Source organism: Pelobates fuscus, chromosome 2 (assembly GCF_036172605.1).
Source record: "Pelobates fuscus isolate aPelFus1 chromosome 2, aPelFus1.pri, whole genome shotgun sequence".
Classification (NCBI taxonomy): Eukaryota; Metazoa; Chordata; class Amphibia; order Anura; family Pelobatidae; genus Pelobates; species Pelobates fuscus.
In genome coordinates, this window is record NC_086318.1 from 449,445,257 (window position 1) to 449,472,997 (window position 27,741).

Consider the following 27,741-nt stretch of genomic DNA (forward strand, 5'->3'; position numbering starts at 1 on the left):
CAGTCAGTCAGTCAGTATGTCAGTCAGTCAGTATATCAGTCAGTCAGTCAGTATGTCAGTCAGTCAGTATATCAGTCAGTATATCAGTCAGTCAGTCAGTATGTCAGTCAGTCAGTATATCAGTCAGTCAGTCAGTCAGTCAGTCAGTATATCAGTCAGTCAGTCAGTCAGTCAGTCAGTCAGTCAGTCAGTCAGTCAGTCAGTCAGTCAGTCAGTCAGTCAGTCAGTCAGTCAGTCAGTCAGTCAGTATATCAGTCAGTCAGTCAGTATGTCAGTCAGTCAGTATATCAGTCAGTATATCAGTCAGTCAGTCAGTATGTCAGTCAGTCAGTATATCAGTCAGTATATCAGTCAGTCAGTCAGTCAGTCAGTCAGTCAGTCAGTCAGTCAGTCAGTCAGTCAGTCAGTCAGTCTGTCTTTATTGACCAATCAGAAAGCTCCCATGATGCTCTGGGCGAGTATTTCCAGCCGCTGTGCGGGTCACGTGACCCTGATATTCATCGCAGCCAATCACTGCCCGAGCTGGCGGATCCCGGATACAGATTGGAGCGTCACCATGGAGACAGTAAACAGCCTCCGTCTCAGACTGCCGCCACCATCCGCAGGGGGGAGCAGGTACCCCCACCCCCATCACTCCAATCACTCCCCCAGACTCCCAGCCACCATCACTCCCCCAGACTCCCAGCCCCATCACTCCCCTAGACTCCCAGCCCCATCACTCCCCCAGACTCCCAGCCCCATCACTCCCCCAGACTCCCAGCCCCATCACTCCCCTAGACTCCCAGCCCCATCACTCCCCCAGACTCCCAGCCCCATCACTCCCCCAGACTCCCAGCCCCATCACTCCCCTAGACTCCCAGCCCCATCACTCCCCCAGACTCCCAGCCCCATCACTCCCCCAGACTCCCAGCCCCATCACTCCCCTAGACTCCCATCCCCATCACTCCCCTAGACTCCCAGCCCCATCACTCCCCCAGACTCCCAGCCCCATCACTCCCCCAGACTCCCAGCCCCATCACTCCCTTAGACTCCCAGCCCCATCACTCCCTTAGACTCCCAGCCCCATCACTCCCCCAGACTCCCAGCCCCTCACTCCCCCAGACTCCCAGCCCCATCACTCCCCCAGACTCCCAGCCCCATCACTCCCCCAGACTCCCAGCCCCATCACTCCCCCAGACTCCCAGCCCCATCACTCCCCTAGACTCCCAGCCCCATCACTCCCCCAGACTCCCAGCCCCATCACTCCCCCAGACTCCCAGCCCCATCACTCCCCTAGACTCCCATCCCCATCACTCCCCTAGACTCCCAGCCCCATCACTCCCTTAGACTCCCAGCCCCATCACTCCCCCAGACTCCCAGCCCCATCACTCCCCCAGACTCCCAGCCCCATCACTCCCCCAGACTCCCAGCCCCATCACTCCCCCAGACTCCCAGCCCCATCACTCCCCCAGACTCCCAGCCCCATCACTCCCCCAGACTCCCAGCCCCATCACTCCCCCAGACTCCCAGCCCCATCACTCCCCCAGACTCCCAGCCCCATCACTCCCCCAGACTCCCAGCCCCATCACTCCCCCAGACTCCCAGCCCCATCACTCCCCCAGACTCCCAGCCCCATCACTCCCCCAGACTCCCAGCCCCATCACTCCCCTAGACTCCCAGCCCCATCACTCCCCCAGACTCCCAGCCCCATCACTCCCCCAGACTCCCAGCCCCATCACTCCCCTAGACTCCCAGCCCCATCACTCCCCCAGACTCCCAGCCCCATCACTCCCCCAGACTCCCAGCCCCATCACTCCCCTAGACTCCCATCCCCATCACTCCCCTAGACTCCCAGCCCCATCACTCCCCCAGACTCCCAGCCCCATCACTCCCCCAGACTCCCAGCCCCATCACTCCCTTAGACTCCCAGCCCCATCACTCCCTTAGACTCCCAGCCCCATCACTCCCCCAGACTCCCAGCCCCATCACTCCCCCAGACTCCCAGCCCCATCACTCCCCCAGACTCCCAGCCCCATCACTCCCCCAGACTCCCAGCCCCATCACTCCCCCAGACTCCCAGCCCCATCACTCCCCCAGACTCCCAGCCCCATCACTCCCCCAGACTCCCAGCCCCTCACTCCCCCAGACTCCCAGCCCCCTCACTCCCCCAGACTCTCATCCCCATCACTCCCCCAGACTCCCAGCCCCATCACTCCCCCAGACTCCCAGCCCCATCACTCCCCCAGACTCCCAGCCCCATCACTCCCCCAGACTCCCAGCCCCATCACTCCCCCAGACTCCCAGCCCCATCACTCCCCCAGACTCCCAGCCCCATCACTCCCCCAGACTCCCAGCCCCATCACTCCCCTAGACTCTCATCCCCATCACTCCAATCACTCCCCCGAGACTCCCATCCCCATCACTCCCCCAGACTCTCATCCCCATCACTCCCCCAGACTCCCAGCCCCATCACTCCCCCAGACTCCCAGCCCCATCACTCCCCCAGACTCCCAGCCCCATCACTCCCCCAGACTCCCAGCCCCCTCACTCCCCCAGACTCCCAGCCCCTCACTCCCCCAGACTCCCAGCCCCTCACTCCCCCAGACTCCCAGCCCCTCACTCCCCCAGACTCTCATCCCCATCACTCCCCGAGACTCTCATCCCCATCACTCCCCGAGACTCTCATCCCCATCACTCCCCGAGACTCCTAGCCCCATCACTCCCCCAGACTCCCAGCCCCATCACTCCCCCAGACTCCCAGCCCCTCACTCCCCCAGACTCCCAGCCCCATCACTCCCCCAGGCTCCCACCCCCTCACTCCCCCACACTCCCACACCCATCACTCCCCCAGACTCCCATCCCCATCACTCCCCCAGACTCCCATCCCCATCACTCCCCCAGACTCCCATCCCCATCACTCCCCCAGACTCCCATCCCCATCACTCCCCCAGACTCCCAGCCCCATCACTCCCCTAGACTCCCAGCCCCATCACTCCCCTAGACTCCCAGCCCCATCACTCCCCTAGACTCCCAGCCCCCTCACTCCCCCACACTCCCAGCCCCATCACTCCCCCATCACTCCCCCACACTCCCATCCCCATCACTCCCACCCTATCACTCCCACCCTATCACTCCCACCCTATCACTCCCACCCTATCACTCCCAGCCCCATCACTCCCACCCTATCACTCCCAGCCCCATCACTCCCCCAGACTCTCATCCCCATCACTCCCCCAGACTCCCATCCCCATCACTCCCCCAGACTCCCATCCCCATCACTCCCCCAGACTCCCAGCCCCATCACTCCCCCACACTCCCAGCCCCATCACTCCCCCACACTCCCACCCCATCACTCCCCCACACTCCCATCCCCATCACTCCCACCCTATCACTCCCACCCTATCACTCCCACCCTATCACTCCCACCCTATCACTCCCACCCTATCACTCCCACCCTATCACTCCCACCCTATCACTCCCAGCCCCATCACTCCCACCCTATCACTCCCAGCCCCATCACTCCCCCAGACTCTCATCCCATCACTCCCCCAGACTCCCAGCCCCATCACTCCCCCACACTCCCAGCCCCATCACTCCCCCAGACTCCCAGCCCCATCACTCCCCCAGACTCCCAGCCCCCTCACTCCCCCAGACTCCCAGCCCCCTCACTCCCCCAGGCTCCCACCCCCTCACTCCCCCACACTCCCACACCCATCACTCCCCCAGACTCCCATCCCCATCACTCCCCCAGACTCCCAGCCCCATCACTCCCCCACACTCCCATCCCCATCACTCCCCTAGACTCCCAGCCCCCTCACTCCCCCACACTCCCAGCCCCATCACTCCCACCCTATCACTCCCATCCCCATCACTCCCACCCTATCACTCCCACCCTATCACTCCCACCCTATCACTCCCAGCCCCATCACTCCCAGCCCTATCACTCCCAGCCCCATCACTCCCACCCTATCACTCCCAGCCCCATCACTCCCCCAGACTCTCATCCCCATCACTCTCCCAGACTCCCACTCCCATCACTCCCACCCCATCACTCCGCCAGACTCTCATCCCCATCACTCCCCCACACTCCCATCCCCATCACTCCCCCAGACTCCCATCCCCATCACTCCCCCAGACTCCCAGCCCCATCACTCCCACCCCATCACTCCCAGCCCCATCACTCCCACCCTATCACTCCCAGCCCCATCACTCCCACCCTATCACTCCCAGCCCCATCACTCCCCCAGACTCTCATCCCCATCACTCTCCCAGACTCCCACTCCCATCACTCCCACCCCATCACTCCCCCAGACTCTCATCCCCATCACTCCCCCAGACTCCCATCCCCATCACTCCCCCAGACTCCCATCCCCATCACTCCCCCAGACTCCCATCCCCATCACTCCCCCACACTCCCATCCCCATAACTCCCCCACACTCCTAGCCCCATCACTCTCCCAGACTCCCACTCCCCCATAACTCCCACCCCCATCACTCCCAGCCCCATCACTCCCCCCAGACTCTCACTCCCATCACTCCCACCCTATCACTCCCATCCCCATCACTCCCCCACACTCCTAGCCCCATCACTCTCCCAGACTCCCACTCCCATCACTCCCACCCCATCACTCCCCCAGACTCCCATCCCCATCACTCCCCCAGACTCCCATCCCCATCACTCCCCCACACTCCCATCCCCATCACTCCCCCAGACTCCCATCCCCATCACTCCCCCAGACTCCCATCCCCATCACTCCCCCAGACTCCCATCCCCATCACTCCCCCACACTCCTAGCCCCATCACTCTCCCAGACTCTCACTCCCCTAGACTCCCAGCCCCCTCACTCCCCCAGACTCCCAGCCCCATCACTCCCCCAGGCTCCCACCCCCTCACTCCCCCACACTCCCACCCCCATCACTCCCCCAGACTCCCAGCCCCATCACTCCCCCACACTCCCATCCCCATCACTCCCCTAGACTCCCAGCCCCATCACTCCCCCACACTCCCAGCCCCATCACTCCCCCACACTCCCAGCCCCATCACTCCCACCCTATCACTCCCAGCCCCATCACTCCCACCCTATCACTCCCAGCCCCATCACTCCCCCAGACTCTCATCCCCATCACTCTCCCAGACTCCCACTCCCATCACTCCCACCCCATCACTCCCCCAGACTCTCATCCCCATCACTCCCCCACACTCCCATCCCCATCACTCCCCCAGACTCCCATCCCCATCACTCCCCCAGACTCCCAGCCCCATCACTCCCACCCTATCACTTCCAGCCCCATCACTCCCACCCTATCACTCCCAGCCCCATCACTCCCCCAGACTCTCATCCCCATCACTCTCCCAGACTCCCACTCCCCCAGACTCTCATCCCCATCACTCCCCCAGACTCTCATCCCCATCACTCCCCCACACTCCCATCCCCATCACTCCCCCAGACTCCCATCCCCATCACTCCCCCAGACTCCCATCCCCATCACTCCCCCACACTCCCATCCCCATCACTCCCCCACACTCCTAGCCCCATCACTCTCCCAGACTCCCACTCCCCCATAACTCCCACCCCCATCACTCCCAGCCCCATCACTCCCCCCAGACTCTCACTCCCATCACTCCCACCCTATCACTCCCATCCCCATCACTCCCCCACACTCCCAGCCCCATCACTCCCCCACACTCCTAGCCCCATCACTCTCCCAGACTCCCACTCCCATCACTCCCACCCCATCACTCCCCCAGACTCCCATCCCCATCACTCCCCCAGATTCCCATCCCCATCACTCCCCCAGACTCCCATCCCCATCACTCCCCCAGACTCCCATCCCCATCACTCCCCCAGACTCCCATCCCCATCACTCCCCCACACTCCTAGCCCCATCACTCTCCCAGACTCCCACTCCCCCATAACTCCCACCCCCATCACTCCCCCCACACTCCCATCCCCATCACTCCCCCACACTCCCATCCCCATCACTCCCCCAGACTCTCATCCCCATCACTCCCCCACACTCCCATCCCCATCACTCCCCCACACTCCCATCCCCCATCACTCCCCGAGACTCCCATCCCCATCACTCCCCCAGACTCCCAGCCAGACTCTCATCCCCATCACTCCCCCAGACTCTCATCACTCCCCCAGACTCCCAGCCAGACACTCTCATCCCCATCACTCCCCTAGACTCTCATCCCCATCACTCCCCTAGACTCTCATCCCCATCACTCCCCTAGACTCTCATCCCCATCACTCCCCTAGACTCTCATCCCCATCACTCCCCTAGACTCTCATCCCCATCACTCCCCTAGACTCTCATCCCCATCACTCCCCTAGACTCTCATCCCCATCACTCCCCTAGACTCTCATCCCCATCACTCCCCTAGACTCTCATCCCCATCACTCCCCTAGACTCCCAGCCCCATCACTCCCTTAGACTCCCAGCCCCATCACTCCCTTAGACTCCCAGCCCCATCACTCCCTTAGACTCCCAGCCCCATCACTCCCCCAGACTCCCAGCCCCATCACTCCCCCAGACTCCCAGCCCCATCACTCCCCCAGACTCCCAGCCCCATTTCTCCCCCAGACTCCAAGCCCCCAGACTCCCAGCCCCATCACTCCCTTAGACTCCCAGCCCCATCACTCCCTTAGACTACCAGCCCCATCACTCCCTTAGACTCCCAGCCCCATCACTCCCTTAGACTCCCAGCCCCATCACTCCCCCAGACTCCCAGCCCCATCACTCCCCCAGACTCCCAGCCCCATCACTCCCCCAGACTCCCAGCCCCATCACTCCCCCAGACTCCCAGCCCCATCACTCCCCCAGACTCCCAGCCCCATCACTCCCCCAGACTCCCAGCCCCATCACTCCCCCAGACTCCCAGCCCCATCACTCCCCCAGACTCCCAGCCCCATCACTCCCCCAGACTCCCAGCCCCATCACTCCCCCAGACTCCCAGCCCCATCACTCCCCCAGACTCCCAGCCCCATCACTCCCCCAGACTCCCAGCCCCATCACTCCCCCAGACTCCCAGCCCCATCACTCCCCCAGACTCCCAGCCCCATCACTCCCCCAGACTCCCAGCCCCATCACTCCCCCAGACTCCCAGCCCCATCACTCCCCCAGACTCCCAGCCCCATCACTCCCCCAGACTCCCAGCCCCATCACTCCCCCAGACTCCCAGCCCCATCACTCCCCCAGACTCCCAGCCCCATCACTCCCCCAGACTCCCAGCCCCATCACTCCCCCAGACTCCCAGCCCCATCACTCCCCCAGACTCCCAGCCCCATCACTCCCCCAGACTCCCAGCCCCATCACTCCCCCAGACTCCCAGCCCCATCACTCCCCCAGACTCCCAGCCCCATCACTCCCCCAGACTCCCAGCCCCATCACTCCCCCAGACTCCCAGCCCCATCACTCCCCCAGACTCCCAGCCCCATCACTCCCCCAGACTCCCAGCCCCATCACTCCCCCAGACTCCCAGCCCCATCACTCCCCCAGACTCCCAGCCCCATCACTCCCCCAGACTCCCAGCCCCATCACTCCCCCAGACTCCCAGCCCCATCACTCCCCCAGACTCCCAGCCCCATCACTCCCCCAGACTCCCAGCCCCATCACTCCCCCAGACTCCCAGCCCCATCACTCCCCCAGACTCCCAGCCCCATCACTCCCCCAGACTCCCAGCCCCATCACTCCCCCAGACTCCCAGCCCCATCACTCCCCCAGACTCCCAGCCCCATCACTCCCCCAGACTCCCAGCCCCATCACTCCCCCAGACTCCCAGCCCCATCACTCCCCCAGACTCCCAGCCCCATCACTCCCCCAGACTCCCAGCCCCATCACTCCCCCAGACTCCCAGCCCCATCACTCCCCCAGACTCCCAGCCCCATCACTCCCCCAGACTCCCAGCCCCATCACTCCCCCAGACTCCCAGCCCCATCACTCCCCCAGACTCCCAGCCCCATCACTCCCCCAGACTCCCAGCCCCATCACTCCCCCAGACTCCCAGCCCCATCACTCCCCCAGACTCCCAGCCCCATCACTCCCCCAGACTCCCAGCCCCATCACTCCCCCAGACTCCCAGCCCCATCACTCCCCCAGACTCCCAGCCCCATCACTCCCCCAGACTCCCAGCCCCATCACTCCCCCAGACTCCCAGCCCCATCACTCCCCCAGACTCCCAGCCCCATCACTCCCCCAGACTCCCAGCCCCATCACTCCCCCAGACTCCCAGCCCCATCACTCCCCCAGACTCCCAGCCCCATCACTCCCCCAGACTCCCAGCCCCATCACTCCCCCAGACTCCCAGCCCCATCACTCCCCTAGACTCTCATCCCCATCACTCCCCTAGACTCTCATCCCCATCACTCCCCTAGACTCTCATCCCCATCACTCCCCCAGACTCTCATCCCCATCACTCCCCCAGACTCTCATCCCCATCACTCCCCAGACTCTCATCCCCATCACTCTCCCAGACTCTCATCCCCATCACTCTCCCAGACTCTCATCCCCATCACTCTCCCAGACTCTCATCCCCATCACTCTCCCAGACTCTCATCCCCATCACTCTCCCAGACTCTCATCCCCATCACTCTCCCAGACTCTCATCCCCATCACTCTCCCAGACTCTCATCCCCATCACTCTCCCAGACTCTCATCCCCATCACTCTCCCAGACTCTCATCCCCATCACTCTCCCAGACTCCCAGCCCCATCACTCTCCCAGCCCCATCACTTCCCCCATCACTCCCCCAGACTCCCAGCCCCATCACTCCCCCAGACTCCCAGCCCCATCACTTGCACGTGTACTTTTCTTCATACCTGTATCTCTTACTTCCTCAGAAACGCTCAGAACACATAACCACACTCTCCTCACAATGCCCGACTTACCTTCAGACAGCAATGTTTCGGGGTCTACTCCATTACCCATCTTCCAAAGAAACCCGGCTGCTGACCTTAGAAAGATGCGGCGGGTCATCACTGAGGACTTCAGCTGGTCGTTGGCCATGGTACCCCCACTCAGCGAGCTCTGTCTACAGCAGATTGTCAGTAACTTTGAGAGTAAGTAGCCATTCTGTAAACCATGTAACCTGGATTATCAATGTGACTGACCTGGTGTTCAACATGTATTTAATAATTTTCTAATGCTGTGTGTAGACCATCTGGCTTTCTATCAGTACCTGAGAATCTCTTTGCAGGCTTGGGAGAATTGGCCAACCTTTGACAATGACAAAAGTCATTTAAAACACAGTGAAATCAGATGAACACCTAGCACAGCGATATTCTAAAATCGGAATACACCTGAGAAGTGATTAGTATAATTCTGTTGAACAATATTGAAGACTCAGAGTAGGATATGACAGATAAATAGCTTATATGTTAGTAGTTCGATATTTTTGTTGCAGGTACATATTATAACCTAGTCTTGGGAGATTCATCATTGGTAATTTCACAAAGGAACAATGAATTAGCCAGAGTAAACAATGAATTTATACATTAACTCATGTCTAATGAAGCTCATTTTCATTTAAATGGCTTCATCAATAAGCAAAACTGTCATTTCCAGGGTACAGAAAATCCACGGATAAATAATCGGCGCCAATTGCACCCTGTGTGGGGTGACCTCACAGAAAGTTATTGGGCATTCGAGCACTAGACCCTTAAACATTAATGTTATAAACAATGCAATCGAAAGAGCCCAACTTTTTGAGGCGGCAAATGGAGCTCATTCGGTACCTAGTCAAACCAATCTCCACACGCAGTCATTGTATGTGAAATCATTGAAACTGGTTCAGCAATAAAAACTTTATTTACTCCTCAAACCCTACTCTGAATTTTGGCCCACCGTGTGTGTCAAGTGTTAGGGGTTGAGAGTTAGTTAGTTAGTTAGACATAATTGTCCACATAGCTGTTGCCAACAGTAAAACAGTAGTACATTTTTACACATCATCCATTTGCAGGGTATTCAGTTACAGATAAAACCAGTCTAACCCCTTGTCTACATGAATCTACAAACAGCAAATATTCCAAGCAGTTCCACATTTTGATACATTTCCCATTTTCTGGTAGTTCCTGGGACATTCCACTAGATTAAATGAGTTAATAAATTGGTATATAGATATGGGTCTGTGTGCAGATAGTGAGGGGGCACTGTGTGTAAGTGAGTGCGTGAAGGACAGATTGTCTTCAGTGTGGCCAGGTTATCCCTAGGAGCTGAATTGTCACTAGAGTGTCACTAGTGTCCAGGGGGGACCTTACTGTCCAGAACCTGCAGTTCGTGTGAATGGACTGCTGTAAGCTGCATTGCTGGTAATGAACAAAATCTAGAGTGTCATCTGTCCAGGGAATGTTTCTAGATAAAAGTCACTCTCTGGAAAGAACCAGATTGGTGTATTCCTGCACCTGTATAACCAGGTACAAGGACTGGTAAATGTATGGAACCTGTGGCAGCAGTATTTGTGAGCTTTTGAAGAAGCGGTATTGAAATAATAAAATAAAACACAGCGCAGAGTTGGTTCAGAGTGGGAGAGGGAGAAAACATAAAGTGGCTGTGGGACACAAACAGCCAGCTTGTAATAGGCTCTCAGCCTACTCCAAATCTTGAGGCCTACAGCATTGTAAAGATCTGCACCGTGTTATGGGGCAGCCAACCAGCCACCAAGAGATATGCACGATGGCACTTCACTTGAGAGCAGCTCACTGGTAAGGGGAATTTGTTTGTTTTTAATTAGGCCCTTTCGGGGATCGTCCTCTTCTTCACTTTAGCAGTGAGGGAAGGTTGCACCCGGCCGCCTGCCCGCTTCCACTTCTGTCTGATCCCACTGGGCGTTCCGCCTGATGTCTGCTCTTGGCGAGGCCACTTTGTGTGGTCTGAATAGGAGCTTTCTCCGTTGAGCTCCGACTAGATGGAGTGTTCTCTGCTCTCCTTTGCTTAGTAAATACACCATGCAAAAAGTCTTCAAAGATGGTGTCCAGTCTGCTTGTGCTGGCTGCTAGCTATGAGGAGGGAGAAGAGCAAGCCTCACTTGCCGTTGCCACTACCATGTGAGAAGAGGCAAGCATCCAACCCTCAGAATGGACTCCTGGGATGACCCCCAGCGGTCCAAAGGGGGGGATGCAGGACAGCAGAAGAACATCTGTCTATTTTGCGCCCACGCTTTGAGTATACCAACAGCAAGTCTGAGCCGATCAGTAGAAGGGTCGGTTTCAGCACCTACTGGTCTCCAACAAGTATGAGCACCGATATGTCGAGAATTAGAGGCAATTCCGTTAGTTGTTTAAGCTTGTAGAGAAAACTACTGAGGAGCCATATCACCGTGCATTCTGCATTGCGGTCGAGCTCCACCCCCCCTTATAGCTAAATTTTCACACAACTGCATTTCCAAATATCGGCAAAAAGCTATTTCAGTTTTCTCTTGCTGTTGTGTCAACTCTGTTTGAATGTTCCCATAATACACAATCCTCCAGGTGTCTGTCTTAGAGCTCCTCATATTATGTACAGACACGTAATAAAAAGGCTATTATTTTGCATATGCACTAATGTAACTACTATCCGATTTTCAAATGATCTATTGCAGCAATTAATTAAGAACAACAGTGAATTAATATCCAGGAATTTATTAAATATAATTAATCATACCTTTATCCATCACTACTTGCTGTTTAGAAACTGCAGCCATTGTGGGTACAACATACAAATCTGTTTTGAGCAACCTCTGCTTATTAGAAACTAGATAGATCAGTACAATATAAACATAAATGGGTTCATGCAACTATAAGGATTACATTCTAGTTTTCTGCTTTCAACCCTCAGAAAATCCTATTCTGGATAAGCTGGTCCCTAAGCACAAGACCAAAGTTCTGGACAGGATCTCCACATTGCTGCCTCTTAAAGTCACCGCCAACCTGATCAGTGATGAAAGCTACTGGAAGCGTTGCTGTGCTCAGCGCTGGGCTGTCTGTGATATCTCCCAATATAGGGGTAGCTGGAAGAGACTGTACTTTGAGCGACACCTTCAGAACCTCATTGAATGTTTCATCCCTGACTTAACAGATGCACAATCCATCTTAGAGGTGGCAGAACTTGGCAAGGACTATGTCGCAAAGCTTGAAATCCAGCAATTGCTTCCTCCTGTTAAGCTGGAGGATAAAAAAGAGGGTGAGGTTGATGAAATTTCTGACTCTGGAAGTGAAGTTGACCTGGATCTGCCTTCCATGGACCACTTTGACCTGAATCTCATTGCCAATTGTCTTCATGGGTTGGAAGAGCTGCACTTGGTGTATGGAGTAAAGGACTGTGGTGTTAATTTCCAGTGGAACCTCTTTAACTTCACAGAACAAGACTGCGTCTCTCTTGCTAAGGCTCTTCAAATCTTCAAAAACCTAAAGGTAACTTTCACAGATTGGGAAACTCATGTTATCGTAATGTGAAGTGTAGTAATCATGGGGATATTTTTGAGGTCTCCCAAACGATTATCCCAAGCAGAGATCTCTTGCTCATTGTGCCAAGTGGGGTGTCACATACCTCATTGATCACACCTATGAGAGGCTTGTCTAGCCTTTATATTTTAGACAGTCATGGCTGGATGGAATCAGACTGAAACACAAATGGGCTAATTTGTGCTATACCACAGTATCTACAGGAAATGTGTGTACTTCCCTTTCTTCTAGCTACCTTTGATCCTTAGCGGGAATGTATACCCGGGTGAAGTGATTTAAGAAGAAAATTAGTGGAGGATGACTTTTATTAATTGCAGAAATTTGTCAGAAACAATTTTGGTTGTTTTTTTTACCATCTACTTGGGCCCAGCAGAACCTAGTCTTCTATTATTTAGTTATCATTGTCAGACCTCATTACCAGGCACCAGAAATTAGCGATCTGATACTAGGCATTGTTATTTGACCTATATTACTTTATACTTCCAGCTGAGATCCTGGCAGGGACACTTTCACCAACTGTGTAATCCTATCTTTTAATCTAATTTCCAATGCTGGTTGTCTTTTTTCTCTCTTGGGTACAATATTTGTAAACTAACTTTACTCTGGCCTAGGGGGAATCGGTAAATGCAGTGCTGATAATAGCAGCCAGGGGTGGATTGACAAAGATTATAATGGCACACTGTACGTGCATAATGCATTCCTTATTGCGATACAGATGCCTGGATATAGCCAGGAATCTGTATTTTACTATATTTATATTTAAGGGGGTTAGTGGGGATATATGGCATTTTTAACACTATAGGGTCAGGAATACATGTTTGTATTCCTAACACTATAGTGTTCCTTTAACCCCTTAAGGACACATGACATGTGTGACATGTCATGATTCCCTTTTATTCCAGAAGTTTGGTCACTAAGGGGTTAAGCTCACAGGTCTATAATTTTCAGGCAAAGACGTTGAACCCTTTTTGAATATAAAAACCACATCTGTCTTCCTCCAATCCTCCAGTACAGAAATAAAAGAATCTTGAAAGCTTAAATGCAGAGGTTCACTTATTTCCACACTTAGCTCCTTAACCCCTTAACCCCTTAAGGACCAAACTTCTGGAATAAAAGGGAATCATGACATGTCACACATGTCATGTGTCCTTAAGGGGTTAAATACTTGTAGGTAAATACTGTAAGGCCCCAGAGCTTTTTGTACATTAACTTTCTTTAGCTGTTGTAGCACCTTGTCTTGAGACATCAAATCACAATTTGTCTGCAAGCATTTTCATATCTCTAGCCATATGATCCTCTTTAATATATACTGAGGAAACTAGTTGTTTAAAATGTTTCTTTTAATTTATGTACTTAAAAATGTTTTGGGGTTGCTTTTGCTCTCTTTGGCTAATTACTTCGAGTGGGAGAGACAGTGCTGAGTTCCTCTGATATTGCCCTAGAGCAAAAGAAGCAGTGCCATGTTCTTCTGATATCTGGTTAGAGTGGGGGGGGGGGGGACAGTGCTGAGTTCCTCTGACAACATGTGTTTTTTTTGTTTCCCCCCCCCCCCCCAGGTATTTAGGCTTAACAAGAGCAAAGTGGATGATGAAAAGGTCCGTGTCCTCGTCAGAAGGTTGTTAAACCATCCATCCTTGGTACACCTTGACCTGTCACATAACAAGATCTCAGATCGTGGGGCAAGAGCTGTTGGCAAACTGATGAGCCAGAGCCAGCTGCGGATCCTGAACCTATGCAACAACAATGTGCGTTCTAATGGGGCTCAGGCCATAGCTCATGCTCTCTCCAAGAACAATTCCCTGACCAGCCTCAACCTTCGACTAAATCATATTGTGGATGAGGGTGGGCAAGCTCTGTGCCAAGCTTTACTGCACAACACAAGCCTTATGACTCTTCACTTGGGAAGCAATGAGTTGTCTGAGCCCACTGCCTCAGTCCTCTCTCAGGTCCTCTCTCAGAACACGACAATTAAGAGTATCAGTCTCTCATGTAACCGCATTGGCCTGGTATGTATGTACGTTTCATCTGATTCTGTCACTGAGATCCCTACAAATCCACTTGGGACACAAGTTCCAAAAGGAACTAACTTGCAATACCTTATTTTACTTGGGACTAGCCCATGCGTTCGTTACATAAAGCTTGCTGTGACAAATTTCATAAAATACAAATAACCAAAACATGTCAGAAAACATACAGGGAATTATAATAACCTAATAACATATTTATAAAAGGGTGAGGACGACAATAATAAACACAAAACATCTCTCCTGCCTGCAGAAACAGCAGTATGCAAATCTACGTAAATATGCAAATTAACCAGCCTTGCTATTCAGGTAGGGCATATTCCAAGTCCAAAGGTAAGACTAACAGTACTAATAGAAAAGAAAAAAAGTGCGCTGTGCCTTTAAGTGATTTGTGCATACATTGATGTGCATATGCTCATACAAAAGCGTTTTGCAAGTGTAAAATCTTTATACACTATATAGTGTATTAACAAAGTGACCAAGTGATACAATAAAGTGCAAAAAATACAAAGCACTTACATAGACAACTTTTTTAAAAAGGGGACATATATCTTCCCAGATGTTGTATGACGCAGGAGATAAAACAGGGGAGATAAAAAGAAAGAAAAAAAATACATAGTGTAAAACTGTCAAAAAAGCTAAGAAATTGTATAAAAATAAACCAACCAACTCACAAAAGTGGAGCAGTAGAAGTCTGCTCTCCCTGTAATAGCCCAGAAAATATCAGAATGCAGGACCACGATAGTATAGGCAGGACAGCAGCTGGATAATTTGCAAACCTTTATTAGCAGCATACAATAAAAAGCACGTTGGCTCCGTCCTTGTATGGCCAGTCCTCAGACCCTTGTTGAACTTCTGCAGTATGTTCGGGCACTGGAACACGGCGCAAGACTTCCAAAGGATACGGGCTCACTCGGTGCATCCTGACGTCGTGCGTCTGAAAGCGTGATGACGCGTTTCGCCTCGATGGCTTCTTCGGATCACGTTTCTGGGTCTGGTCTCTATGTGAATTTATATCCATTCCATTGATTTGTAATTAGCAGCATTTGTGATGATTGGTTTTAATGCAAAAGGTCCTTAATAAGTCCTTATTCTAAAAACTTTTAAGGACATATCGCCTAAACGTCTTTCTTGGATATGTAAATATGTGCACACACATTCCTACATAATCCAGCATAATGCAAAATTAAGCCAAAGTTAAAATAACAATATTAAAAATAGCACGGCATAATTCTTATAGTGAACGAACAAAGAACATATTTTTTCAAAACCCTCAAGGGTATATACTGGGTCTATAGATGAGGGTTTGGAAAGGCATTGTGACGGTAGGAGAAAATATCCCTGTCAAGCATTCCCTTCTTCCCATAAAAGAAAATCACCCAATATTCCACGAGTAGAAATATCCCTGGAATCGCCGGATAATCCACACATGAGCCAAAGCTTAATGCTGAAACAAGACTGATTTACTGGCACACAGAACTCACAATTTATGCAACACAAAACTCCTCCTCTGGGCCAGGCTAGATAATTGAGTTTCTACAATACACAAAGCTCAATTATCTGCTGGCCAGAAACATTACAATTTATAACACTTTCAGAAACATACTTTCTATAAGACATACAATTATACTTTTAACATCCCTGGATAGCTGAGGATACTGGTAGTCACATATCCAAATCTCACGAATTTCCGTTCGGTAGTTTCCGTGTCGCATCGTGTGGAACTTTGACCGGCTTGCCATGTGGAGGTATCCGGGTTACAGTTCCATAGAATCAGTAGCAAGAGCCTGTCTCCGTTCGCATCTAACTACACGAAAACTACCATTCGTATGGTTCAGCTGGTTACCTGTGAATGTTCCCCTCATTCGGTAGATTCTATCTACCGAACGCCAGTTTGATTTGTGAAGGGGAACGTATTCATCCAGGACTTCCGTGGGGACCGGGCGTTCGCATGGTTGCCGTGCCGAAATTAGTTCCAGGCAATCCCTGCATAAGTCCAGCTGACCGCGTTCGTGAGTTCCAAGATGGCCGCCATCCTTTGTTCTCGCCACGTGTTCGTATGCCGAATGGCGGCCACCTAGTAGCAGTTAAGTTGCGGTTTTCTCTGTGTTCTAATTGCTACTTGCTACCCAGGGTGTGTGGTCCCCGTTCGGTACACGAATACATTCATTCTTGACATTTGGAACCGAACAATATAGACCTTAAAATAGCAGGGAGAGAATTAAACTGAAGCATCTAGGCAATTGCATAAAAGTCCTTCACAATGGCCCCCCTTTTTCTCCCTGCTCCGGCAACTCGGTTGGACCTTTCCTGGTCCAGTAGGGTTGACGGGTTCAGAGCTTTTAGTCCGAGGTTAAATCCGCTTGGCGTGACAATCCATCGGCATTCCCGTTTTGCTTGCCTGGGCGATAATGAATCGTAAAGTCATAGGGCTGTAAGGCCAAGCTCCAGCGTAGCAAATGGGCGTTGTCCCCTGAAACCCGGTTAAGCCACACCAAGGGGTTGTGATCGGTGATGAGAGTGAAAGCCCGGCCATAAAGGTAAGGTGTGTGCTTTTTGAGTGCCCATACCAAGGCCAAACACTCTTTTTCAATGGTGGCATAACTGACCTCCCTTGGCAACAGCTTCCGACTCAGGTATGCCACCTGGTGCTCTCCATCCTCCCCGATCTGGCTTAGTACTGCCCCCAGTCCAAACATTGAAGCGTCTGTGTGGACAATTAATCTTTTGTTGGGATCTGGGGTAACCAACACCGGAGCATTAACCAGAGCGGTCTTTAGTGCTTGGAAAGCCACCTCGCATTCCGGGGACCACAGGACTTGTCGGGGTAGCTTATTTTTTGTCAAGTCGGTCAGGGGTTTGGCCAGGGCACTATAGTCGGGTACAAAGCGTCTGTAATAGCCGACTGTGCCCATTAAAGCCATGACTTGTGTCTTGGTGTGGGGAGTGGGCCAATTGTCAACGGCCTTGATCTTAGCCGGCTCCGGCCGTTGCTTACCACATCCTACTCGGTGGCCCAAATATTGTACCTCCGCCATACCCAAATTACATTTGTCGGGTTTCAGGGTCATAGTTAAAATACAATTCAAATTTAGACACCAAAGTATATTCCAGAACTTATAATATTAGAGTATCTCATATTGTAAAAAACCAATTGACCAGGAGCAATAATTAAAATACATTAAACACTTATATAAACATAGAAACATAGAATGTGACGGCAGATAAGAACCATTCGGCCCATCTAGTCTGCCCAATTTTCTCTGGCCTTATCTTATTGTTAGGATAGCCTTATGCCTATCCCACGCATGCTTAAACTCCTTTACTGTGTTAACCTCTGCCACTTCAGCTGGAAGGCTATTCCATGCATCCACTACCCTCTCAGTAAAGTAATACTTCCTGGTATTATTTTTAAACCTTTTGTCCCTCTAATTTAAGACTATGTCCTCTTGTTGTGGTAGTTTTTCTTCTTTTAAATATAGTCTCCTCCTTTACTGTGTATTTAAATATAGTCTTCTTTTAAATATAGTCTCCCTTTATGTATTTAAATGTTTCTATCATATCCCCCCTGTCTCGTCTTTCCTCCAAACCTTTCCTAACCTTTCCTGGTAAGTTTTATCCTGCAATCCATGAACCAGTTTAGTAGCCCTTCTCTGAACTCTCTCTAAGGTATCAATATCCTTCTGAAGATACGGTCTCCAGTACTGCGTACAATACTCCAAGTGAGGTCTCACCAGTGTTCTGTACAATGGCATGAGCACTTCCCTCTTTCTACTGCTAATACCTCTCCCTATACAACCAAGCATTCTGCTAGCATTTCCTGCTGCTCTGTTACATTGTCTGCCTACCTTTAAGTCATCAGAAATAATCACCCCTAAATCCCTTTCCTCAGATGTTGAGGTTAGGACTGTATCAAATATTCTGTACTCTGCCCTTGTGTTTTTACGTCCAAGATGTATTATCTTGCACTTATCCACATTAAATGTCAGTTGCCACAACGCTGGACATTTTTCTAGTTTACCTTAATCATTAGCCATTTGGCTTATCCCTCCTGGAACATCAACCCTGTTACATATCTTAGTATCATCAGCAAAAAGACACACCTTACCATCAAGACCTTCTGCAATATCACTAATAAAAATATTAAAGAGAATGGGTCCAAGTACAGATCCCTGAGGTACCCAACTGGTGACAAGCCCAAGCTTTGAATATACTCCATTGACTACAACCCTCTGTTTCCTGTCACTCAGCCACTGCCTCACCCATTCAACAATATTGGAATCCAAACTTAAAGATTGCAGTTTATTGATAAGCCTTCTATGTGCAACAGTGTCAAAAGCCTTACTGAAATCTAGGTAAGCAATGTCTACTGCACCACCCTGATCTATAATTTTAGTTACCCAATCAAAAAAATCAATAAGATTAGTTTGGCATGATCTCCCTGAAGTAAACCCATGTTGTCTCTGATCTTGAAATCCATGTGTTTTTAGATGTTCAACAATCCTATCCTTTAACATGGCTGCCATCACTTTCCCCACTACTGAAGTAAGGCTTACTGGCCTATAGTTACCCAACTCCTCCCTATTACCTTTCTTGTGAATGGGCACAACATTCACTAACTTCCAATCTTCTGGGACTACTCCTGTTATCAATGATTGGTTAAATAAATCTGTTAATGGTTTTGCTAGTACACCACTAAGCTCTTTTAATAGCTTTGGGTGTATTCCATCAGGTCCCATTGACTTATTTGTCTTTACTTTTGACAGTTGAAATAGAACCTCTTCCTCTGTAAAATCACATGTAATAAATGACTCATTTATCCTTTTTCTTAACTGAGGTCCCTCTACTTCATTTTCATCTGTAAATACTGAACAAAAATATTCATTGAGGCAGTCAGCTAGACCTTTATCCTCTTCTACATACCTACCTTCTTTTTTTTAAATCTAACTAATCCTTGTTTTACTTTTCTTTTCTCATTTATGTATCTAAATTATATAAAGACTCTAGGAATATATATATATATATATATATATATATATATATATATATATATATATATATATATATATATATTAATTAAAAAAATAAATAAATAGATAAAACTATAATTGAATCCATAAACATAAAAATACAGAACTATACATGTCACCTACTTGAGAAGAGGGGGAAAGGGAAGAGAGAAAAGAAAATCATTATACAAATATATTACAAAAAATTAAACAGATCGAATTCAATATGTAATCCTTTGGGTTGTAAAGTTTGTAATCTATGCACCCATCTCATCTCTTCTTTCCCTATATCCAAAATATCATTTCCTCCTCTCCATGATTTCTCACAATTTGAATCCCTTTTTTTTTTCCTTTTTTTTTCTTTTCTATTGGTATACCGAGTGTTTTCTTGAGCTATTTTACACTTAATTAGTGCTGCTTGTCTTTTATGGTATCATTTTTCACTAGCGCCTTCACTTACTTGATATTTTTTGCACTAACACTAATAGTACTGCTTCACAGGGAATGGTATGTTGAGATCAGTCTAGTGTGGGGTGGGCCATAGTCCAAAGGTAAGCCTAATTACTGCTTCACAGTGAATGGTATGTTGGGATCAGTCTAGTGTGGGGTGGGGCATAGTCCAAAGGTAAGACTAATTGCTGCTTCACAGGGAATGGTATGTTGGGATCAGTCTAGTGTGGGCTGGGCCATAGTCCGAAGGTAAGACTAACAGTACTGCTTCACAGTGAATGGTATGTTGGGATCAGTCTAGTATGGGGTGGGCCATAGTCCGAAGGTAAGACTAACAGTACTGCTTCACAGGGAATGGTATGTTGGGATCAGTCTAGTATGGGGTGGGCCATAGTCCGAAGGTAAGACTAACAGTACTGCTTCACAGGGAATGGTATGTAGGGATCAGTCTAGTGTGGGGTGGGCCATAGTCCAAATGTAAGCCTAATTACTGCTTCACAGTGAATGGTATGTTGTGATCAGTCTAGTATGGGGTGGGCCATAGTCCGAAGGTAAGACTAACAGTACTGCTTCACAGGGAATGGTATGTAGGGATCAGTCTAGTGTGGGGTGGGCCATAGTCCAAATGTAAGCCTAATTACTGCTTCACAGTGAATGGTATGTTGGGATCAGTCTAGTGTGGGGTGGGCCATAGTCCGAAGGTAAGACTAATTTTTGCTTCACAGTGAATAGCATGTTGGAATCAGTCTAGTATGGGATCGTCCATAGTCCGAAGGTAAGACTAATTACTGCTTCACAGGGAAGCAGTAATTATAGAGGATGTGAGCAGAAGGAGGTATATAGAGGATGTGAGCAGAAGGAGCTGTATTATCACGTGATGGTATATAGAGAATGTGAGCAGAAGGAGCTGTATTATCATGGGATCAGTATAGCATGGGGTGGGCCATAGGGGTGGGCCATTGGGATCAGTATAGCATGGGGTGGGCCATGGGGTGGGCCATTGGGATCAGTATAGCATGGGGTGGGCCATGCAGTATAGCATGGGGTGGGCCATAGGGGTGGGCCATTGGGATCAGTATAGCATGGGGTGGGCCATAGGGGTGGGCCATTGGGATCAGTATAGCATGGGGTGGGCCATGGGGTGGGCCATTGGGATCAGTATAGCATGGGGTGGGCCATAGTCCGAAGGTAAGACTAATTACTGCTTCACAGTGAATGGCATGTTGGGATCAGTCTAGTATGGGGTGGGCCATAGTCTGAAGGCATGACTAATTACTGCTTCGCAGTGAAGGGTATGCTGGGATCAGTCTAGCATGCAGTGGGCCGTAGTTCAAACATAAGACTAACAGTACCGCTTCACAGTGAATGGCATGTTGGGATCAGTCTAGTATGGGGTGGGCCATAGTCCGAAGGTAAGACTAATTTTTGCTTCACAGTGAATAGCATGTTGGGATCAGTCTAGTGTGGGGTGGGCCATAGTCCGAAGGTAAGACTAACAGTACTGCTTCACAGTGAATGGTATGCTGGGATTAGTCTAGTATAGGTGGGCCATGGTCTGAAGGGAAGACTAATTACTGCTTTACAGGGAATGGTATGCTGGGATCAGTCTAGCATGGGGTCATGTCATGTCATTAGGGACTGAGAAAATGAGAGGATGTGGAACTAGGGTTTAGGTGACTGTGGGTTTCTATTATATTCGGAAACATGATCGTCCTGTAATGCCAAAAGCATATTTCATAGAGAAACATTAATTGCTAAAATAGATTTTTACACGTGGTTTGCTATATTACCTAGAGTTTACTTCATTAACAAAAAAATCTTTATTTTTAGGATGGGGGGAAGCAACTACTGGAGGGAATAACAGACAACAAAACACTTGTAGAATTCGACCTACGCTTGACTGAAATTGGGCAGGAAAGTGAGATATTCATCAACCAGGTTCTGCAAAATAACCAGGAGCAAGCGAGGCTAGAAGCCTTAGAGAAGAGGCCACCATCTCGGGTCTGACTCTGTGGTGGCAAAACAAGCTGTGTGATGCCAACTATTGCAGCATCCCCTGTCTGTATTTAACTTGTTTCTTTAAAATGGCATTATTATACTCTTCCTACGCTTAATACTTTGTTTTGTTTTTTTATATAATTATATTATACCCTGCATCCTACCAGTGAATCTGACAAGCATGTAAAATCAGTTCTTCCCTTTCTCATTCAAGAAGGGCACACGACCAAAACATGCTGATGGTGTATAGAGGATTTGTGCAGAAGGAGCTGTATTATCACGTGATGGTATATAGAGAATGTGAGCACGAGGAGCTGTATTATCATGTGATGGTATATAGAGGATGTGAGCAGAAGGAGCTGTATTATCATGTGATGGTACATAGAGAATGTGTGCAGAAGGAGCTGTATTATCATGTGATGGTATATAGAGAATGTGAGCAGAAGGAGCTGTATTATCATGTGATGGTATATAGAGAATGTGAGCAGAAGGAGCTGTATTATCACGTGATGGTATATAGAGAATGTGAGCAGAAGGAGCTGTAATATCACGTGATGGTATATAGAGAATGTGTGCAGAAGGAGCTGTATTATCACGTGACGGTATATAGAGAATGTGAGCAGAAGGAGCTGTATTATCACGTGATGGTATATAGAGGATGTGAGCAGAAGGAGCTGTATTATCACGTGACGGTATATAGAGAATGTGAGCAGAAGGAGCTGTATTATCATGTGATGGTATATAGAGAATGTGAGCAGAAGGAGCTGTATTATCATGTGATGGTATATAGAGAATGTGAGCAGAAGGAGCTGTATTATCACGTGATGGTATATAGAGGATGTGAGCAGAAGGAGCTGTATTATCACGTGACGGTATATAGAGAATGTGAGCAGAAGGAGCTGTATTATCACGTGATGGTATATAGAGAATGTGAGCAGGAGGAGCTGTATTATCATGTGATGGTATATAGAGAATGTGAGCAGAAGGAGCTGTACTATCATGTGATGGTATATAGAGAATGTGTGCAGAAGGAGCTGTATTATCACGTGATGGTATATAGAGAATGTGTGCAGAAGGAGCTGTATTATCACGTGATGGTATATAGAGAATGTGAGCAGAAGGAGCTGTATTATCACGTGATGGTATATAGAGAATGTGAGCAGAAGGAGCTGTATTATCACGTGATGGTATATAGAGGATGTGAGCAGAAGGAGTGTATTATCATGTGATGGTATATAGAGGATGTGAGCAGAAGGAGCTGTATTATCACGTGATGGTATATAGAGAATGTGAGCAGAAGGAGCTGTATTATCATGTGACGGTATATAGAGAATGTGAGCAGAAGGAGCTGTATTATCATGTGATGGTATATAGAGAATGTGAGCAGAAGGAGCTGTATTATCACGTGATGGTATATAGAGGATGTGAGCAGAAGGAGTGTATTATCATGTGATGGTATATAGAGGATGTGAGCAGAAGGAGCTGTATTATCACGTGATGGTATATAGAGGATGTGAGCAGAAGGAGTGTATTATCATGTGATGGTATATAGAGGATGTGAGCAGAAGGAGCTGTATTATCACGTGACGGTATATAGAGGATGTGTGCAGAAGGAGCTGTATTATCACGTGATGGTATATAGAGAATGTGAGCAGGAGGAGCTGTATTATCATGTGATGGTATATAGAGAATGTGAGCAGAAGGAGCTGTATTATCACGTGATGGTATATAGAGAATGTGTGCAGAAGGAGCTGTATTATCACGTGATGGTATATAGAGAATGTGAGCAGAAGGAGCTGTAATATCATGTGATGGTATATAGAGGATGTGAGCAGAAGGAGCTGTATTATCACGTGATGGTATATAGAGAATGTGTGCAGAAGGAGCTGTATTATCACGTGATGGTATATAGAGAATGTGAGCAGAAGGAGCTGTATTATCACGTGATGGTATATAGAGAATGTGAGCAGGAGGAGCTGTATTATCATGTGATGGTATATAGAGACTGTGAGCAGAAGGAGCTGTATTATCACGTGATGGTATATAGAGAATGTGTGCAGAAGGAGCTGTATTATCCTGTGATGGTATATAGAGAATGTGAGCAGAAGGAGCTGTATTATCCTGTGATGGTATATAGAGAATGTGTGCAGAAGGAGCTGTATTATCACGTGATGGTATATAGAGAATGTGAGCAGAAGGAGCTGTATTATCATGTGATGGTATATAGAGAATGTGAGCAGAAGGAGCTGTATTATCATGTGATGGTATATAGAGAATGTGAGCAGAAGGAGCTGTATTATCACGTGATGGTATATAGAGAATGTGAGCAGAAGGAGCTGTATTATCATGTGATGGTATATAGAGAATGTGTGCAGAAGGAGCTGTATTATCATGTGATGGTATATAGAGAATGTGAGCAGAAGGAGCTGTATTATCACGTGATGGTATATAGAGAATGTGTGCAGAAGGAGCTGTATTATCATGTGATGGTATATAGAGAATGTGAGCAGAAGGAGCTGTATTATCACGTGATGGTATATAGAGAATGTGAGCAGAAGGAGCTGTATTATCATGTGATGGTATATAGAGAAGGTGAGCAGAAGGAGCTGTATTATCACGTGATGGTATATAGAGAATGTGAGCAGAAGGAGCTGTATTATCATGTGATGGTATATAGAGAATGTGTGCAGAAGGAGCTGTATTATCATGTGATGGTATATAGAGAATGTGTGCAGAAGGAGCTGTATTATCATGTGATGGTATATAGAGAGTGTGTGCAGAAGGAGCTGTATTATCATGTGATGGTATATAGAGGATGTGAGCAGAAGGAGCTGTATTATCATGTGATGGTATATAGAGGATGTGAGCAGAAGGAGCTGTATTATCATGTGATGGTATATAGAGGATGTGTGCAGAAGGAGCTGTATTATCATGTGATGGTATATAGAGGATGTGTGCAGAAGGAGCTGTATTATCATGTGATGGTATATAGAGGATGTGAGCAGAAGGAGCTGTATTATCATGTGATGGTATATAGAGGATGTGAGCAGAAGGAGCTGTATTATCATGTGATGGTATATAGAGGATGTGTGCAGAAGGAGCTGTATTATCATGTGATGGTATATAGAGGATGTGTGCAGAAGGAGCTGTATTATCATGTGATGGTATATAGAGGATGTGAGCAGAAAGAGCTGTATTATCATGTGATGGTATATAGAGGATGTGAGCAGAAGGAGCTGTATTATCATGTGATGGTATATAGAGAATGTGAGCAGAAGGAGCTGTATTATCATGTGATGGTATATAGAGGATGTGAGCAGAAGGAGCTGTATTATCACGTGATGGTATATAGAGAATGTGTGCAGAAGGAGCTGTATTATCACGTGACGGTATATAGAGGATGTGTGCAGAAGGAGCTGTATTATCACGTGATGGTATATAGAGAATGTGAGCAGGAGGAGCTGTATTATCATGTGATGGTATATAGAGAATGTGAGCAGAAGGAGCTGTATTATCACGTGATGGTATATAGAGAATGTGTGCAGAAGGAGCTGTATTATCACGTGATGGTATATAGAGAATGTGAGCAGAAGGAGCTGTAATATCATGTGATGGTATATAGAGGATGTGAGCAGAAGGAGCTGTATTATCACGTGATGGTATATAGAGAATGTGTGCAGAAGGAGCTGTATTATCACGTGATGGTATATAGAGAATGTGAGCAGAAGGAGCTGTATTATCACGTGATGGTATATAGAGAATGTGAGCAGGAGGAGCTGTATTATCATGTGATGGTATATAGAGACTGTGAGCAGAAGGAGCTGTATTATCACGTGATGGTATATAGAGAATGTGTGCAGAAGGAGCTGTATTATCCTGTGATGGTATATAGAGAATGTGAGCAGAAGGAGCTGTATTATCCTGTGATGGTATATAGAGAATGTGTGCAGAAGGAGCTGTATTATCACGTGATGGTATATAGAGAATGTGAGCAGAAGGAGCTGTATTATCATGTGATGGTATATAGAGAATGTGAGCAGAAGGAGCTGTATTATCATGTGATGGTATATAGAGAATGTGAGCAGAAGGAGCTGTATTATCACGTGATGGTATATAGAGAATGTGAGCAGAAGGAGCTGTATTATCATGTGATGGTATATAGAGAATGTGTGCAGAAGGAGCTGTATTATCATGTGATGGTATATAGAGAATGTGAGCAGAAGGAGCTGTATTATCACGTGATGGTATATAGAGAATGTGTGCAGAAGGAGCTGTATTATCATGTGATGGTATATAGAGAATGTGAGCAGAAGGAGCTGTATTATCACGTGATGGTATATAGAGAATGTGAGCAGAAGGAGCTGTATTATCATGTGATGGTATATAGAGAAGGTGAGCAGAAGGAGCTGTATTATCACGTGATGGTATATAGAGAATGTGAGCAGAACACTCGACTAGGCAAACACCGCTGAGATGGTATATAGAGAATGTGTGCAGAAGGAGCTGTATTATCATGTGATGGTATATAGAGAATGTGTGCAGAAGGAGCTGTATTATCATGTGATGGTATATAGAGAGTGTGTGCAGAAGGAGCTGTATTATCATGTGATGGTATATAGAGGATGTGAGCAGAAGGAGCTGTATTATCATGTGATGGTATATAGAGGATGTGAGCAGAAGGAGCTGTATTATCATGTGATGGTATATAGAGGATGTGTGCAGAAGGAGCTGTATTATCATGTGATGGTATATAGAGGATGTGTGCAGAAGGAGCTGTATTATCATGTGATGGTATATAGAGGATGTGAGCAGAAGGAGCTGTATTATCATGTGATGGTATATAGAGGATGTGAGCAGAAGGAGCTGTATTATCATGTGATGGTATATAGAGGATGTGTGCAGAAGGAGCTGTATTATCATGTGATGGTATATAGAGGATGTGTGCAGAAGGAGCTGTATTATCATGTGATGGTATATAGAGGATGTGAGCAGAAAGAGCTGTATTATCATGTGATGGTATATAGAGGATGTGAGCAGAAGGAGCTGTATTATCATGTGATGGTATATAGAGAATGTGAGCAGAAGGAGCTGTATTATCATGTGATGGTATATAGAGGATGTGAGCAGAAGGAGCTGTATTATCACGTGATGGTATATAGAGAATGTGTGCAGAAGGAGCTGTATTATCATGTGATGGTATATAGAGAATGTGAGCAGAAGGAGCTGTATTATCATGTGATGGTATATAGAGGATGTGAGCAGAAGGAGCTGTATTATCACGTGATGGTATATAGAGAATGTGAGCAGAAGGAGCTGTATTATCATGTGATGGTATATAGAGAATGTGAGCAGAAGGAGCTGTAATATCATGTGATGGTATATAGAGAATGTGAGCAGAAGGAGCTGTATTATCATGTGATGGTATATAGAGAATGTGAGCAGAAGGAGCTGTATTATCATGTGATGGTATATAGAGAATGTGAGCAGAAGGAGCTGTATTATCATGTGATGGTATATAGAGAATGTGTGCAGAAGGAGCTGTATTATCACGTGATGGTATATAGAGAATGTGAGCAGAAGGAGCTGTATTATCATGTGATGGTATATAGAGAATGTGTGCAGAAGGAGCTGTATTATCATGTTATGGTATATAGAGAATGTGAGCAGAAGGAGCTGTATTATCCTGTGATGGTATATAGAGAATGTGAGCAGAAGGAGCTGTATTATCATGTGATGGTATATAGAGAATGTGAGCAGAAGGAGCTGTATTATCATGTGATGGTATATAGAGAATGTGAGCAGAAGGAGCTGTATTATCACATGATGGTATATAGAGAATGT

General features: G+C 48.2%; 2 protein-coding genes across 2 annotated transcripts in view; one reads left to right on the forward strand and one right to left on the reverse strand.

The window, feature by feature from the left end:
* The window catches only part of PTK7 (protein tyrosine kinase 7 (inactive)), a 436,928-nt gene that overhangs the window by 66,023 nt on the left and 343,164 nt on the right, over positions 1-27,741 (reverse strand). The window lies entirely within an intron of this gene.
* TCTE1 (t-complex-associated-testis-expressed 1) lies at positions 524-22,014 on the forward strand. The gene is made up of 5 exons (XM_063441573.1): positions 524-615; positions 8,823-9,041; positions 11,794-12,368; positions 13,976-14,425; positions 21,733-22,014. The coding sequence occupies exons 2-5, from the start codon at positions 8,858-8,860 to the stop codon at positions 21,907-21,909; spliced, it is 1,386 nt and encodes a 461-aa protein (XP_063297643.1). The 5' UTR covers positions 524-615; positions 8,823-8,857; the 3' UTR covers positions 21,910-22,014.

Bases quoted from the DNA above. Each gene is read 5' to 3' on its own strand.
- TCTE1 (XM_063441573.1), top strand. From the start codon at position 8,858: ATGCCCGACTTACCTTCAGACAGCAATGTTTCGGGGTCTACTCCATTA. The intron at 12,369-13,975 runs GTAACTTTCACA...CCCCCCCCCCAG, and splicing joins AAATCTTCAAAAACCTAAAG to GTATTTAGGCTTAACAAGAG. The intron at 14,426-21,732 runs GTATGTATGTAC...CTTTATTTTTAG, and splicing joins CATGTAACCGCATTGGCCTG to GATGGGGGGAAGCAACTACT.